The sequence below is a fragment of the Ochlerotatus camptorhynchus genome, unplaced genomic scaffold (assembly GCF_037179485.1).
Source record: "Ochlerotatus camptorhynchus isolate MF236.1 unplaced genomic scaffold, CSIRO-AGI_Acam_v1.1 ptg000023l, whole genome shotgun sequence".
In the NCBI taxonomy this organism is placed as follows: Eukaryota; Metazoa; Arthropoda; class Insecta; order Diptera; family Culicidae; genus Ochlerotatus; species Ochlerotatus camptorhynchus.
Window position 1 is genome coordinate 1,611,974 of NW_027040515.1, and position 18,799 is coordinate 1,630,772.

The 18,799-nt window shown below is 41.4% G+C and overlaps 2 protein-coding genes across 2 annotated transcripts in view; one reads left to right on the forward strand and one right to left on the reverse strand.

Moving 5' to 3' along the window:
• The window catches only part of Rpp25 (ribonuclease P protein subunit Rpp25), a 489,635-nt gene that overhangs the window by 344,006 nt on the left and 126,830 nt on the right, over window positions 1-18,799 (reverse strand). The gene's annotated exons all lie outside the window — the stretch shown is intronic.
• LOC135706552 (uncharacterized) lies at window positions 4,570-5,883 on the forward strand. The gene is made up of 3 exons (XM_065228200.1): window positions 4,570-4,677; window positions 4,745-5,675; window positions 5,738-5,883. The coding sequence occupies exons 1-3, from the start codon at window positions 4,570-4,572 to the stop codon at window positions 5,881-5,883; spliced, it is 1,185 nt and encodes a 394-aa protein (XP_065084272.1).

Below are 18,799 nucleotides of genomic sequence, written 5' to 3' on the forward strand. Positions count from 1 at the left end.
ATTCTCACGCGTTCCCAATCTTTGAAAATAGTGCGCTCGACATTTCTCAACAAATTACAACACGAAAGCGGCTCTTCGATTTGATGTCTATGACCAAGGGGTAAGTCACTCAGCACAGTGTTCCGAAAGTAGATTCGGCACAGCTTGGGCACATCCATCGGCACACCTTCGGCATAATCTCGTAGGCATTGGATTGTTCATTAAATAAAATGGGAGCACTGCTGGACAGCTGTCATTGAAGTTTTTCACAACATTACGTGCTGCTTGACTGTGTATTTCAGAAAAATACTCTAATTGAATATACTAGAGGAACTCAGACCAGCAATTCACTTCTCGGTTCACATTTAAATTCGAAATGTAGGCTTCCCATGTAACAACTTGGGTTTTATGAGGGTTCTGAAGACCATTATATCAGTGCCAACATTTCAAAGGGGCGTAATTGCTTTTGTAAACAATGGCTTTAGCCGTCGAATTCTCGCAAATAGAAGCTCACTCCTCCAAATTAACAATGCTAGCGGGTAGAGGAAACATTCCTCTATCTGCTGGTGTAATTTATTTTCATGAGTGAGCTTTTATTTGCGAGAAATCGATGGCTAAAGCCATTGTTTACAAACACAATTACGCCCCTTTGAAATGTTGGTACTGATTTAGACTTGTAGAATGCTATAAAACCACGATAAAACTTGCAATGCTTCTTTGGGTTCCGAGGGCTGTCGATTGCTATCGATGCAGGTCACAAGTCTGTCAGCTACTACGCAAATGGAGTGTACTACGAACCGAAATGCAAGAACCATTTGGGTGGGTTGGTGGCGGTTGGATACGGAAAACTCAAAGGAGAAGATTACTGGCTAATCAAGAAAATTTTATGTTGAGGAAACGGCTCGGGAGTGACAGGATGTGGCTTTGTAAGAACCCTACTTTTCAGCAGCAAATCACCAGCAATCTACCAAACCAAACTCTCCACTCAACCTAATTAACTTACAATTTTTAAACCGAATTTCACTCAAGGGGTAGGTCACGCCGCACACCAATCTTGGGTCATCTTTTTTGTCAGTGTGCCGCAAGTATGCCGATTGTGCCGGTCATAGAGCAAGCTGCAATTGTTTGTAAAATACCCATCCTGGCAACCCGGTATTTCTGACACCTTGAATGTTTTGGTTTGAAATCGCAAGGATAAATCGGATTGAGGATGACACGGGAAGTGGCGAGTGTGCGAAATTTCGGTGTTTTGTGATCCATAGGGTAATAAAAGTCCTGTATGCTAGTGTTTTATAATGCCCCCAAAGGCAGACGAGAAACCTAGCCTTTCGGCCGGAAAGAGTTGGAAGCGGTAAGGAGCATTGTTGGAGACCGACTATAGAGGGTGATGAATAGACTTCTTTAGTTTGTTTAGAGTGAGTTGCAGCATTATTTGAATTAAGGGTACTAATGAAGTTTGATTAACTGCCTCTTCCTCTTGAGTCCACTCTAGAACCTACATTTCATGTTTAGATCTATAAGTGAACTGCTGGTCTGAGTTCCTCTGGTATATTCAATTAGAAAATGTTCTTGAACATACAGTCAAACAGCACGTAATGTTCTGAACAACTTCAATGACAGTTGTCCAGCAGTGCTCCCATTTTATTTACAACAATCTAATGCCTACGAGATTGTGCCGAAGGTATGATGAAAATGTGCCGATGGAAGTGCCCAAGCTGTGCTGAATATAATTTCGGCACAATGTGCTGAGTGACTTACCCCTTGATTTCACTGGTTAATTCCGACGTCGAAAACCTCCAAGAGCTTCTTGCCTGGAATCATCACCCTCGGCAGTTCCTCCTCCAGATTGAGCAGAAAGATGCAGTGCTTCTGAATCGTTTCCATCGAATTGACCAGCAACGTTTGGACGACAATGGAGCAGTAGGACTTGTATCCCGAACCAAAAGCTTCACTGACGGAATGCCCTCCACACCGTCCTTCTCGATCTGCTTCAAGAAGTCGATCTTCTTCAGTGGATTTTTCGCATAGCACTGTAATCGTATCGGTCAGTCGTATCCCAGCAGCGAGGTTGATTTACTTTAGATGGTTTCCTCGTCTACGTCAACCGCCGTCAGAATGCAATCCACCTGCTGCAGCTAATCATCGTCGGTAGAAAGAATCCGTATCGAGCACGATATTCGACATTTTCGGAGCCGTTCAATTTTTGCATCGATCTCCGGCTGTTTTTCTTTGTTGTATCCTGTTGAACGGCTGAGACCGCTGAGTGACCGCTGAGTGGATAAGTTTTCAGGCATTGTGCGCCAGCCTTTATCCTTGCGATTGCAAACCAAAACATTCAAGCTGTCAGAAATACAAAAAATCACAGCTTGCTCTATGACCGGCACTGCCGGCACAATCGGCACAGTGAGAAAAATGTTGACCCAAGATTTGTGTGCGGAGTGACCTACCCCTCGTCTAAGACAAAGTTGTAGAAAACTGATGAAAAGTAGCGGAACGTTCCGGTGGTTAATAAATAAACAGGAACGAACTCACCTAATGAACCATGGGTTTCCATGCAGCAATAACTTGAAAGACTGTTGCATCTCTGAATTCTAGCTCAATATTCCATCGGATCTTCAAAGAAACTCTTGCTCAATCCACCTCCAAGCAGAATCATCGGGCATCAAAAAGGATGTTGATAAAAAAAAAAAAAACACTTTTGAATGCATTTCACCTGATCACTTGCACTTGCTTTACACTACAGTTCTTTTCTAGAACTATGTTATCGAGTGGTTCATTGTTTTGAGCTAAAACACGATGAAAACATTAATTCCAGAAAAAATAAAACCGAAAATTTGACACTCGGAAGTTTTTCGCGTTCATACAGAACCAGAGCACACTTCGATCTACGTACACGGAACCAAATTTTGTTCATTTAAGTTAAAAATATAAATGTTTGTTAAATAAAAATATGAATAGTTCAGAGTAAATTAAAAACATGTTTGCAACAAAAATATGTATGTTTGAATTAAATTCAAAAGCATGTTTAGTTCAACAATACATAATCTGGGTGATCAATTTTTAGCGTGTCCTTTTTTCTTTCTTGTTTACATTCGGCAAACTTAACCGAAAACGGCCTGCAAGCGGCGAAACCGAAGTAGAGGGTCCGGAAACCCACGCAAGCAAGTGTTCCAAGCTCGACAAAACTGGTGGAACATCACAATATTAACGTCAATCCGTCGTTTCTGATACCGATCCCCATATCATCCTCACCCCCCACCAGACGTCGAAAGAAAAACAGATCATCCCCGAACACTAAACTTAGAAAGAGGCCGGCATGAGGACCAGCGTCAGAAACGACAAAATGACGCTAATATCACAAAGTTTCACCGGTTTTACTGAACTGGATCTGATCGGACACCCACCCCGACGGCCCCTCGGATCCAAACATCCACAGACTTTCCATAATCGCAGGAATTTCCATTTATTTGCTATCCATTTTATTTTGATTTATTCAGCATTCAAATGCTAATATAATTTCAAAATATGTTTGTTTATTTTAAACATGAAAAGCATGTTTAAAATAAACATATTAATTTTTGATCTCATATAATTTTCAAATAAATCAAAAATATTCACGTTTATTTTCAACACGAATATTTTTAAAATAAACGTCACATTATTTTTGTTTTAAACATTATTTTCAATGGATTCAAACGTAGAATACGTTCGAAATCAACCTAGTTTATGTTTGTGGCCAGAACAAACTGAGTTTACGTTTAAATTTACCTCAAATATTTTTGTTTCGACGGTAAATTTTTCTGCGTGTATTATTGTATTGCAGCCTGCAGCTTCCTCCTTTTAAATGGCACAGACCTGTTGGTTCATATTTGAGTCAGCAGCTTCATTACAAAAAAAAAAAAAACAAACATATTTACTTAAGATTCAGTAAAATGCTGTGATTTTGATAGAAGTGAATTCCTGCATTGTTTTGCTGAAAAGTTTACTGATCTTTCGTCAAGTCTAAAATCAGCAAATTTTTGCTGATTTCCAGCAACTTACACACAAGCGTGCAACATAGTGTGCGTGTGATCTTGTTGACAGTTGAGAATTTGTTTGGGTTTTCTACTAGCGGTTTAAGTCACCAGCATCCGTAGTAATTAAAAAAGAAGAACAATTTGAATCTTCCCAAAAATAACGTCCGATTATCAAAATTAATTCTCACGAAATATTTACGTAGGGGAAATGGCTCTAATGTTGGCCTATGGATCTAAGATTGGGCCCATCGCTAATAATCTGCTATTTATCAATTTTATCTAGATGAACGCGTCATTGGGATGGCACTAATGGATATTTTTGGTCACTATTGAAAACTAGAGGCATTCAGTCCAACATTACATCCATTTTCCCTGTATTGAACTTTTGCCGGAATCTAACTTATTAATTATTATAATATTGAATTCAACCAAGAGTAAATCGTGAACATTATTTTAAATGTTGAATGAACCACCAGCTTCACCATATGGTCGTAAATCACAGTCAATCAAGTGCTGCTGGAACGTATGGATATAAATAGGAATAGAAACACATTCCCGACCAGAACCGTTCGTAATGTGTCATTTGAATAAGATTTTCCTAGCTGCAGCACTACTTACGATATCAGTTGCTGCAAGAGATCAACCGCTGTTCTCCAGTGAATTCATATGGGACTTTTTCAAGGTACGTACCTGCAATCTCAACTCATTTGCGATAAGGTACTTGACTAGTATTTCATTTTTATCGCCAGGCTACATTCGATGAGCGTCGCAACGTGGCCATATCGCCCTTCTCGATCCGGTTGGGCATGACCATGCTGGCCCATGCCGTCACCGATCGCTACACACTGCGGCAGATGATCGAAAAGTTGCACCTTCCGGGCAGCGTTGTCAAAGCCACCGATCAGTATCGGCGCATGCTGCGAGCACTGGGCAAGGATCAGCACCTCCAGTACGGAACGAAGATGTATGCCTTCGGAAATGACATTTTCAATCCTACATTCGCAGCGAATGTGGCCACTTTCAATGCCTCGGTCGAAAGGCATTCGCGGTTGAATATGACGGATGTTCCACAGTTGGCGAACAGTTGGGCGAGGGCGACCACCTCCGGTATGGTTGGAACTGTCCTATCGGAAAAGGATCTGACCCCGAATACCAGAATGATCCTGTTAAATGCGGTTGCTTTCGCCTGTAAGTGGGAACATCAATTCAATGTGAATTCAACCAAACTGGAGATGTTCAACGCCTACGGTAACGGGAAGCTCTACATGACGGATTTTATGAACCTGCCCCATACGATGCTACCGATGACCCTGCACGACAGGCTGATGATGAAAGCGATTGAACTTCCCTTCCAGATGGGAAGCGATTACTCCCTGTTGATAGTGATGCCATTGGAAAGAGATGGGAATATGACTGAGATGGTAGGCAAGCTAAATCACAGTTCGTTCAAGGATCTTTACGATAGTCTTGTGCCGATGCGGGTATCGGTAAAGCTGCCACGTGTCCGCTTGGCTAACGGTGTTAACGTGAATTCCGTCTTTCGAAAGCTACACTTAACGGCACCGTTTGAGTGGAGCATCTTCCAGATTTTCAAGGACGAAAAGCTCACCCTCGATAAGGTTAAGCACAGTGTAACGGTTCTAATCGACGAGGAAGGAGTTCGGGCTGCGGCTGTTTCCGGTAGGATGGGTGAATTGATTATTCGACGAAGAATTCCTTGTTCATTGTTTGTGTTTTTGCAGCGTTCACCATGGTTACCAGGAGTGCCTCGCTGACCTTCGATGCAGATCGTCCGTTCGTTTTTGCCATACTGAAGAAATCGCAGCAGTTCCCGCTGTTTGTAGGGCATTTTGCATACCCATCGAAAGCGTCACTGGTAAAGCCGTAAAGGGGCGGATTATACATTCAGTCTAAATTAATACACTACTAATTTGTAAATCACGAAATATTTTGTAATGAAATACAGCACCTCTCAGATTCCCTTCAAGCTTCCTGGGTTTAAAGACCTAGCATGCTTAAGCAACTCTGCATACTTGTTTTCCTGGGACAGGGATCAAGGAAACGGACACGCATGGCTTTTCAAGTTACTACCTAAAACACATAAACGAGAAAGAAGGAAATTATATTTCAGTTTACCTACACGAAACGAAAATCAATTATTTAATTCATGTGTTTCACTTATACATTTTTGCCAAAGCATCAGCCTTTTACATTCCATAAAACAAACCACATAGGTCCTATTAGAATGCATAAAAGGTGTCTGCTTATTAGTTGACTTATACATTAGCAATGGAAATTTGCCAAAATATAAGGAGATTTCTATCCATGTAGCTTCTATGCGAAAATGTACCTAGTGTAAGGTTGAGACTGGGACTGATCTGATCGTTTTATGTTTAGAGTGTGTTTAACTCAGATTTGAGTAACTTGATATAGGCGTGTATTGTTTTGACAGATAACGTACGGACAGGTACGGAGATTTTTTTTTTTTTTTTTTAATCTTTATTTTAGAGATTTTTAGCCTGAGGCTAGTTCATCTCTTAGGTACGGAGATGAGTTGGAGAAAGGCAGGTGAAATTGAACGGGACATACTGGACTGCAGATCGGCACAAAAGAGCGGAACCTTTTTGGGACCCGGTCCCTACACTTAGGTTAATATAAAAGCAGACACAAGAAGCAGTGGTGGTGCAATAGAATGAGCTTAAATACAGGATCCCAAAGTGTTTACATCGTTGGTTTTAGCCAAGATTTCAGAACTCGACAAGAGAAGCATGGGTAAAAGTTGCTGCAGTTCTGGGCAAAAGCTGGCACAAGCAAACTAACCCCAGAGAAATCCTCAGTGACAGCAGTGATTGGAGGCAGTGCCAAGGCCACTGAAAGTGCAGACAACTCTCATGTGTTTGAAAATCCGGTGAAGCGCCCAGCCGAGCGCCCACTATTCAAAATTGACACATCCTAATGAGTATTTACCAGAATGCTTCATTATGCGCTTACCATAGAGCATGCCCAAGTACACTGATAGGCAAAATAAAGTGCCCACCCCATCATTTTTGAAATTTCTCTCATTTATTTGGTTCAAATTCAAATAAACACACCGTAGTCTGTTTCGATGTCTTACCTTTATTATTCTTTTAAAGTTACACCTATGGAATACTGAAAATATAAAGTTTTACTTGAAGTAAAAGAAAATCAATTTGGATTGAAAAAGAAAACAGTGACAAAAAAAAGTGCCCACTTCAAAAATCGGTATGTTTTCGATAAGTTTCCATCGGAAAACCCCTCGATTGTTTTTGTTTTGAAAGTTTGACATGTATTGAAGCAAACGGGTGGAACTGGTGCATTTGTACACGTGATCGCATTTGAATCAGTTGAAAAAAATGGAGGACGTAGTGATTTCGAAAGCAATTCCCGTGTGTATCCGAAAATTGGTTGTTCGTGATGTGCAAAACGGTGAATCGCACCGGTCTGTCGCTAGGAAGTACAATATCAGCAAAACAGCGGTCGGGAAAATTCTGCAGAAAATGAAATCGTTCGGATCAGTGGTGGATCGCCCTGGCAGAGGCAGGATGCGCAAAACGGATGCGAGAACGGACACCAAGATCATGCGTGAAGTGAAGAAGAACCCGAAGGTAACTGTCCGCGAGATCCAGGAGGCTCTTCAGCTAACAGTTTCCAGTCGAACTGTTCGTCGCCGTCTCGTAGCACAGGGGTTGAACAGCAAAGTTGCTCGGAAGCGCCCATTTATCAGCAAGGCAAACAAAGTCAAACGGCTTAAGTTTGCTAAGGAGCATGCTGATAAGCCCCTAGAGTTCTGGAAAACGGTTCTCTGGACGGACGAATCAAAATTCGAACTGTTCAACCGGAAGCGACGGGTTCGTGTGTGGTGTAGATCGGGTGAGGAGCTTCAGGAGCGCCACATACAAGGCACGGTGAAGCATGGAGGAGGAAATGTGATGGTCTGGGGGTGCTTTTCGTGGGGTGGAGTGGGAAGCCTGGTGAAAATCGACGGGATAATGACGGCAGATTCCTACATCGACATCCTGCGGGAAAATCTGGAAGTTTCGCTGATCCAGACGGGCCTTGAGGAGAAATTCGTATTCCAGCAGGACAACGATCCGAAGCATACTGCCAAGAAGACTAAGTCTTTCTTCCGGTCATGTCGAATTAAACCACTGGAATGGCCTCCACAAAGCCCGGACCTCAACCCCATCGAGAATTTGTGGGCGATTCTCGATGCCAGGGTTGACAAAACTGGTGTTACCAATAAAAATAACTATTTTGAAGCCCTGGAGCGCGCCTGGGAAGAACTAGATCCACAGCACCTGAAGAATCTAGTGGAGAGCATGCCGAAGCGCCTGCAGCTGGTCCTGAAGGCCAAAGGAGGACACATTAACTATTAGGCTGGTATTCTTTTACTTTATTTTATGTTTTCTGGAGTTAAAATGCAGTGGGCACTTTTTTTTGTCACTGTTCTTTTTTACACCCATTTTGATTTTTTTTTCTTCGAGTCAGTCTCTTCTTTTTATCTGGTATTCTATAAGTGAAACTTAAAAAGAATATAAAGAATAAGATATAAAAAATACTACAGTGTATTTACTTTAATTTGAACCAAATAAATGAGAGAAATTCAAAAAATGATGGGGTGGGCACTTTATTTTGCCTATCAGTGTAACAATTTCCAGTTGAAGAAACGCTTTCGTTTTGATTTTGTTCAGCTGCATGTTGAATAATAATTGCACAATGTGTTCACCACAACTTTTATAAAACCCTTGTTTACACTGGTTTGGAGAACCTATACAACTGCAACACAAAGGTGTTGTCTAACGTATTCAGTAAAACGTTTACCCAAAATCAATTTCTTGTTGAAGAAACGCTTCCATTGTGATTTTATTCAACTGCATGCTGAATAATAACTGTACAATTTGTTTATTACAACTTCTGTAAAACTCTCGTTTACACTGGTTTGGAGAACCTGTTCAACTACAGCATTATATGTATACGCGGTATAGGAGTAGAAGCAACTTTTATACAACGTTTATAGATACATATTTAAACTCAAGCTTTATTATTTTGGTGAAAGCTCTTATACAACGTTTGTAGACACTTCTTTACAGCTGCTTTGAAATTTAGTAGAGAGTAAACCTTAGAGGCGTTTGTTACACTCTTTTATGACTCCTAAATATTAATTGAACAGCAAGCGGTGAAAAGCGTTTATAACACTTTTCAATGACTCCTTAATAACCGGATAGAAGAAACTTTTATACAACGTTTATAGATACATATTTAAACTCAAGCTTTATTGTTTTGGTGAAAGCTCTAATACAACGTTTGTAGACACCTCCTAACAGCTGCTTCGAAATGTATTAGAGATTGAACCTGAGAGGCGTTTGTTACACTCTTTTATGACTCCTAAATAATCACTATACAGCAAGCGGTGAAAAGCGTTTATAGCACTTTTTAATGACTCCTTAATAATCGTTGTGTAAGTACTCACAATATTCACAGATTAAAATTAGTTTAACAATTGTCGTGGTACGCCAAAATAATTGCTTGTACAGTTTTTATTAATTTAATTTATTTGTGCACATTGAAAAAATATGTAATTATGCCATAATTCACATTCTGTGATCATGGAGGAAGTAGTAACAAGCATCTGTTTAATCTTTGATTGATATTCTTTCAATTAATCTCTCTAATCATTAATTGAGAGAATTGATCTAGAAATGTTATCGTTGATTATATGATATATGTCTTAAATTAATGTTTGCATTTATCAATAACACCTATATATAATTTACCTCTACTCCACCGAGGGGTTTCTTGAAGCAAGATTCGAACTCATGATCCCCGGATTGCCAGCCGCTTCTGTCTCCATCTGCTCTATTCTTGAATACATATTTTGATCATATGAGAGAAGTATATGAAGCTCATCTTGAGTGACTTCTCTTGCAGTCGAATAATCATTGCCTTATGGTCATATAAACGTGCCTATTACTTGTGCTATTTTTAGCAACAAAATTGTGGTTGGTGGTTGGTCGAACGTAAACAATCATTTAAGAGTGCTCCAAGCAGCTTTTGAAGCTTCTAACCAAAAAGGCAATACAACTACATTCTTGTTCAACTCTGGAAGCTATTATTCAACGTTTGATCAACTCAGGTGTTTTATAAGAGCTCTCAATTTTTTGTTTTGATGCGTTTATTCCACATCCTGTATGGCTCCTGTCAAACAGTTTAACCGAACGTAAACAATCATTTAAGAGTGCTCCAAGCAGCTTTTGAAGCGTTTAACCAAAAAGGCAATACAACTACATTCTTGTACAACTCTGGAAGCTATTATTCAACGTTTGATCAACTCAGGTGTTTTATAAGAGCTCCCAATTGTTTGTTTTGATGCGTTTATTCCACGTTCTGTATAGCTCTTGGGAATCAGTTTAACTAAGGTGCTATAAAAGTTATCGTAGGTCTTATAAAGCATATAGTTAAACCGAACGTAAACAATCATTTAAGAGTGCTCCAACAGCTTTTAAAACTTTTAATCAAATGGCAATACAACTTCATTCTTGTTCAACTCTGGAAGCTATTATTCAACGTTTGATCAACTCAGGTGTTTTATAAGAGCTCTCAATTGTTTGTTGGGTGGCGTTCGCATAGCATGGGTGTATTCATTGTGAATTGTTGAGGAATTGATCATAACCGGGCTATCGATATTCAAAATTTTGCTTTGGTCACTCATTTTAGCTAACAGTCATCGTCAAGGCAAACCATATCAATTGTCAGTGAAAATGCTGTCAGTGACAAACATGTGCAGATTTTTTTTTAATAGCTAAATTAGTAACGAAATCAGTTAGAGTGTAAACAAGATAGACAGCACCACGCTTCGCGTTTACTAAAGCTCGTCTCGGATCAGTTAATATTATCAAATCTCTTCGATTCGGCTGCAGATATATCTCGAGCATCGGGGAGAAATTTCAATATACGGCTATCCCATCAAAAGTGAATTATTTTAGAATAAATCGGTCGTGAAAATCGGTTCCACTTGGAAAGCAAACCAAGTGTACGACGTACGCGACCGTATCACGTGATCTACAGTGGTAGTGGTTTGTCCGACAACTCGACCAGTCTCAAACGTCTAGTGTGTAGCACTACCATTTGGTGAGCTACAACCACAGAACACTCCTTTCAGTGAGACTGTGTAAGAAAAGTGCTATCAATAGAGTATTGTTTTTCGTAGTGGCGAGAGTATCTCTCGATACATGTGAAAAGAGCGACCACAACTAAACTCGATAGTTTGCCTCTCAACTAAACAGATATCCATAGGGGTAGGTAACAGGTGAATGTTACCACTTATTGTTTTTCAAATCCTCGCCTGATCGTGATTAAGGTGGGGAACACAGGCACATTTAAATTAGGAGATGGCTGCCTCCAGTAGTGGAGGCAACTCGGGAAAGCACCCCGGGCCTCTTCTACCACCCTTCATGGACCCAAGGAACGAGTTTGGTCAACTAACCATCCTACAAATGACGAGAAAAGACGGGGAAATTTTATCAGAAAATCCCTTCATAATTGGCAAAATCATCGAAGCAGCTGCTGGTGGTCCGATAGAATCGTCTACTAGCGAAGCAAAATGCACACAGTACACTCTGCGAGTCAAAAATCCGGCACAAGTTGAGAAACTGCTAGCTCTGACTAAACTGGATGAAAAGACAGAAGTTTGTGTCACGTACCACGCCAAGCTGAACTCATGTAAGTGCGTTATATCATCCTACGACCTGATTCGCATGACGGAATTGGAAATCGAGTCGCATCTAGCTGATCAAGGAGTCTCACGCGTCAAACGAATCTCCCGAAAAGTAAACGGTTCGAACGTCAACACTCCAGTTCTCATACTCACATTTGGGAAAACAACTTACCCCAAACACGTGAAAGTAGGAGTACTACGTGTGGCTACGCGAACCTTCTACCCAAATCCAATGCAATGCTACGGTTGCTTCGTATACGGACACACCCGTTCAAGATGCCCTGGACCCCAACGCTGCTACAATTGCAGTAATGAACACTAAGACGAAAACTGCGAAATGATTCCTCGTTGTATTAACTGCAACGGTGACCACAGATCCACCTTCAGGAAATGTCCAGTTTACCAAAAGGAATTCCAAGTAGTAAAAATCAAGGTTGATCATAACATTTCGTATCCTGAAGCACGAAAATGAGCAGGAGGTTCCAGCTACGCTCATACGGTCGCACAATCACGTCTTGAAAATGTAAAACTCGAGGCTCTACAGGAATCATTGAAACAAAAAGACGAATTAATCGCAAAATTGGAAGCATTAATCGAATCAAATAAGAAAAAAGATGAACAAATTGCTCAGCAGCTCATTGCAGGATTGAGACAAAAATCCGATGAAGTTGAAAAACTCACACAAAAAGTACACAACCTGAAGGCATACGTCTCCAATCACATCCTCAAACAACAGGCAAACAAACCGAATGAGCAATTGGAACAGAAGCAACAACGTTCGAACGCAGATCATAACGAACGGAACAATAACAGAGATACTGTCACGAAACGCAAGAACAAAAAAGGACGAGATGAAAACAACGCAAGACACCAAAGCAATTCTGTGGATAATAAAAGCCCTCCTCCAAAAAAGCCATCCACCGAAGCAAACCCGAATGAAACTGACGCAATGGACCTTGATGATATCTTTCGGATATCGGACAACGAATAGGCTCATTCCGTGAGCCAGTTAACAGCGTCCTGGTCTCTTCATACGACACTCGTTTTTTTACCGCGTTTCCATCGCTCTCGTGTTAAAAAAGTGTTCAGGTGAATCGCGCACGGTTTTCGGAAGCAGCTATCGTAAGCTGAGTCTTACGTATAGACTGTCCATCTTTAACCCAGTGATTGATCATCATAAAATCATCACCATCATCATCGCACCATCTCCGTCAATAGCAGCAATAGTAGCAGCAGCAAACGGAATACCTAGCTGCACCGGCTGATAGGTTGTTTACACAACCGGCACAAGTATAGTACAATACATTTTGCAAGTCCATTGCCTCCCTATTGTAGTTTTGTTTTGCCTCGTGGCGCGTGGCTCTGTCTCTCACCCCTGGTAAGGGAGTATGGTTCATAGTGAGACAACTTGTTGCAACTAGATATAAGTTTTTTTTTCTCTCGATTTTTTTTTCTCTTAAATTTGCTTGTACGCCGTGCAAAACATTTAATTAATAGTAATTGAAATTAATCAATTGGAGAAGGTTTTTATTTTTTTTCCTTCTTAAGCGGTTGCGCACCGCTTTTGCGCAACACTTATGGCATCTTCCGATGCCAACGTTGCGCGAACCAGGTATTACCAACCACTTTCGAAAGGACCATGGGTTGTCTTTTTTCGGCCTAAAAATAAACCCTTGAAAACTCTCGATATTTCGAGAGACTTGCTGCGTAAGTATCCGGGAATCTTGGTACATAAGGAGAGATTCAACAAACTGCGTGTAGAAGCACCGAATTATGATGTAGCAAATAAAATTGCTGATCACGAGTTGTTTAGTGTTGAGTACAACATCTACATCCCTTCTCGAGATGTGGAGATAGAAGGCGTGGTATCCGACGCGAGTCTGTCTGTCGAGGACTTGAAACGTGCCTCGGGTTGTTTTAAAAACAGAAAAGTCACAAGCGAGCTTGTAAAGATACTGGATGTTAGGCAACTGCATTCAGTGTCTTTACAAGATGGCAAGAAAGTTTATCAGCATTCAGACTCGTTTCGGGTGACTTTCGCTGGTTCAGTTCTCCCAAACTTTGTCAAAGTTGATGGTGCTTTTTTTCCGGTGCGGTTGTTTGTACAGAGGGTTTATAATTGTACCAACTGCAAAAGGCTGGGACACTCGGCCAGCCATTGCGGCAACAAAACTCGTTGTGGCAAATGTGGTGAAAACCACAAAGAGGATTCTTGCCACAAAGAATCAGTAAAATGCGCTTACTGTGGCGAGAATCCTCACCCCTTGCAGGAGTGCCCCATGTACAAGCAGCACTCCGATAAAGTGCAGCGTTCAATCTCTGGACGCTCCAAGCAGACTTATGCGCAAATGGTGAAGGCTGCATCAGCCGTCCAAGATGCAAACCAATTTTCGATTTTGTCAGCTAAAGAATCGGACTCTGACTCATCGGATGAAGGTGATTCTACGGTGGTACACGCACCTTCAAAAATGGACGGATCCTCAAAAAGAAAATGCCCCTCCCCGAAAGTGCGCCGTAAGAAAACTAAAATCACCTCCAGAAGATTGCCAAATTCCCAGGGTAATGGGGATGAAAAAACAAAACCGAAGGCTCCTGCTGATCCAATCCCTGGATGCAGCAAGAATTTTCCGCCATTGCCCAACAAAGATAAAAGAAATAAAAAAGCTGCTCCTCAAACTTCTCAAAAGAAATCCAAGTCCGAACGAGGTTTGCTAGCTTTTTCGGACATTGTGGAATTCATATTAAACATGTTCAAGATACAAGACCCTCTAAGAAGCTTAGTTTCTGCCTTGCTTCCAACGTTAGAATCATATCTTAAGCAATTGACTGTTTCATGGCCCCTCCTTGCATCAATCATATCTTTCGATGGATAATTCGTCGAACGAGGTTGAAGATATGATCACTGTGCTACAGTGGAACTGCCGTAGTCTAGTGCCTAAACTAGACTCGTTCAAATTTTTACTTCACAATTCTGATTGTGATATATTTGCTCTCTGTGAAACATGGCTTTCTTCCGATAAAGAACTCAACTTCCACGATTTTAACATTATTCGCCTGGATAGAGACGATTCTTATGGAGGAGTACTTTTAGGGATCAAAAAGTGCTACCCTTTCTACAAAATTTCCCTTCCTGCTCTATCAGGCGTCGAAATCGTCGCTTGCCAAATAAATGTGAATAACAAAGACCTTTGCATTGCTTCAGTTTATGTTCCACCAAGAACCTCCATTAGCCGTAGTCAACTCTGGAATCTAGTTTCGATTCTTCCATCCCCAGTATTAATTCTAGGTGATATGAATTCCCATGGTACTGGGTGGGGCGATCTATACGATGACAATAGAGCGGCTATTTTTTACGATTTATGCGACGATTTCAACTTGACTATTTTGAACACTGGTGAAGCGACACGTATAGCAAAACCTCCGGCTCGAGAAAGCCGACTCGACCTATCTTTGTGTTCAAGATCGCTATCATTGGATTGTATGTGGAAGGTTATCAATGATCCCCATGGTAGCGATCATTTGCCAATCATCATTTCAATTAAGTGTGCCCCTCACTCTGCAGAACCATCTCGTGTTCCATTTGATCTTACAAGGAACATAGATTGGCAGAAATATGCAACGGCGGTGCCGAATCAATAGATACACTTCCACCATTGGAAGAATATCGATTCCTCGCCGATTTGATATACAAAAGCTCACTGGAAGCATAAAAAAGAAAAGTTCCAAGTGCGCCCTTCAAAAGGAGACCAGCCACACCTGGATGGGACGAAGAATGCACAAAATTGTATTTAGAAAAATCTGATGCTTTCAAAGCTTTTCGTAGACACAAAACCTCCACATACTTCGAGGAATATTCAAAGCTTGAAACAAAGCTGAAACAAATAATCAAAGCAAAAAAACGCGGTTATTGGCGCAATTTCGTCGAAGGACTCTCACGAGAAACCTCAATGAACACCTTGTGGAGGGTGGCTCGCAACATGCGTAACCGCTCATCTTCTAATGAGAGTGAAGAATACTCCAACCGATGGATATTCGATTTCGCTAAAAAGGTCTGTCCGGACTCAGTTCCAGCACAAAATATTCTTCGAGAAACGTCTCCTAGCGGCGGCTCTCTGGATAGACCATTCTCAATGCTGGATTTCTCTATGGCTCTTCTTTCATCGAACAACTCCTCACCGGGAAGCGATATGATTAAATTCAATCTTCTGAAAAATCTCCCAGATATCGCTAAAAGACGCTTGCTAGATTTATTCAATTCCTTGCTAGAAAACAACATTGTACCGCCTGAATGGAGACAGGTCAAAGTAATAGCCATTAAAAAACCTGGCAAATCAGCGTCTGACCATAACTCATACCGTCCGATTGCTATGCTTTCGTGCATTAGGAAATTGTTGGAGAAAATGATCCTTCGGAGACTCGATCACTGGGTCGAATCAAATAACTTGCTATCAAATACACAATTTGGGTTCCGCAAGAGCAAAGGAACAAACGATTGTCTAGCGCTGCTTTCCACAGATATTCAACTGGCCTTTGCACACAAGGAGCAATTGGCTTCAGTATTCTTGGACATTAAGGGGGCTTTTGATTCAGTTTCCATTGAAATTCTGTCAGACAATCTGCACAGATGTGGACTTTCTGGAATTTTAAATAATTTCTTGTACAATTTGTTGTCAGAAAAGCAAATGAACTTTTCCTTTGGACAACTGACAACTTCCAGAATTAGCTACATGGGCCTGCCCCAAGGCTCATGTCTCAGCCCTCTTCTTTATAACTTTTATGTCAAAGATATCGACAACTGTTTGGCAGCACAATGCACGCTAAGACAACTTGCAGATGACGGTGTGGTTTCCGTAAGAGGTCCACATGCCGTGGACTTGCAAGGACCATTGCAAAGTTCCTTAGATAACTTGTCTTCTTGGGCTAGGAATCTAGGGATCGATTTCTCGCCGCAGAAAACTGAACTGGTAGTGTTTACTCGAAAGCGGTACCCAGCCCAAATGCAGCTTAATCTTTTGGGCAGAAACATTACCCAATCATTGTCTTTCAAGTACCTTGGGGTCTGGTTTGATTCAAAGTGCACTTGGAATGCCCATATTACGTATTTGAAGCAAAAATGTCAGCAGAGGATCAACTTTCTCCGTTCAATTTGCGGCACATGGTGGGGTTCTCATCCGGGAGATCTCATAACGCTTTATAAAACAACTATTCTCTCTGTTCTAGAGTACGGCTCTTTCTGCTTTCTCTCGGCAAGAAAAAGTCACCTAATAAAATTGGAACGAATTCAATATCGTTGTCTGCGTATTGCTCTAGGCTGTATGCACTCAACGCATAACATGAGTCTCGAGGTTCTGGCAGGAGTAACACCCCTCCAGAACCGTTTCTGGGAGCTCTCTCTCAGAATACTAATCAAATGCGGAGTGACGAACACACTTATAATTGCAAATTTTGAAGAAATTCTTGGGCTGAACACACAATCTCGATTTATGAGAACCTACCACCACTACATATCATCAAATATGTGTCTTCCTTGTTATACTCCAGACCGTGTTCACTTCACCAATCGCAGTTCCTCAATTGAATATGATCTGACCATGAAACAAGCAACTCATGGGATTCCCGATCAACTTCGACCTATTATTATTCCGCGTATTTTTACTGAAAAGTACCAACAAGTCAATTGCATGAAAAGATATTTTACAGACGGGTCCCGTCTCAATGGATCCACTGGCTTCGGTGTCTTCAATGAAAACTCTAGCGCCTTCCGCAAACTTCAGGAACCTTGTTCCGTTTTTGTTGCTGAGCTGGCAGCAATCAACTTCGCATTGGGGATGATTTCCAACATGCCCGCAGACCATTACTTCATCTTCACGGATAGTCTCAGTTCGATTGAGGCCATTCGGTCGATGAAACAAGGTAGGCACTCATCTTATTTCCTTTCAAAGGTAAGGGAGCAGATGTGTGTGCTGGTCGAAAGATCATATATGATTACCTTTGTATGGGTCCCCTCACATTGCTCAATCCCAGGCAATGAGAAGGCGGACTCTCTCGCAAAGGTGGGCGCGCAGGAAGGCGAATTTTATGACAGGCAAATTTCACACGATGAATTTTACTATTTAGTGCGTCAGAGTACCCTTTCGAGTTGGCAAACCGATTGGGACAATGGAAATCTTGGACGGTGGTTACATTCAATTATTCCTAATGTTTCTTCGAGAGCGTGGTTTAAAGGCTTGGACTTAAGTCGTGACTTCATTCGCGTGATGAGTAGACTTATGTCCAACCACTACTCGCTAGATGCTCATCTCAATAGAATAAACCTCGTGGACAGCAACATCTGTCGGTGTGGAAACGGTTACGATGACATCGATCATGCAGTTTGGCAATGTACGGATAATTACGCCGCCAGAGAGCGACTTTTGAATACCCTTGAGGCCCAAGGAAGACAACCCTATGTTCCTATCAGAGACGTGTTGGGAACTCGCGATATCTGCTATATGCAGTCGGTTTATGTATTTCTTCAAATGTCTAGTATAAGAATTTAATTCCTTTGTCTTTTGTCTCTCTTTATTAGTTTTTGTTTGTCTTGTCCCCCCGTCTCGATGAGTCTCATCGTCGCCCACTGGTCACCCACCATAGCCGGTCGAACTCCAGACGAAACTAGAACCGCACTACCATTCATACTGGCGACAACGCTCTGATGAGACAACGAAACCTTACCCCCAAGCTCCTCCCCTGATCCTATCCTTCGACAATGTACCTCTCTAACCTCGAGTAAGCCGCGAGTATTCGGCCCAACTCCTACTAGACATAGAAAAAAAACGAATAGGCAGACCCTAGTCATGTAACCCCATACAAGCTTACTATGAGTTACTCACCAACATACAACAATAATACCAACGTACCGCTCACCGCAATCATCATCAAACCACTCAACACCAATACAGGCAAAATTAGGTTTGAAGGAGAGGAAAGAGGAAAGTGCAGTACTCCCTTCCCGAGCAAAGCTGAAGATCAAATTGAAATCAAAATATGCTGTTATGATGTAACTAATTTTGAATACTCCAGTTGATCT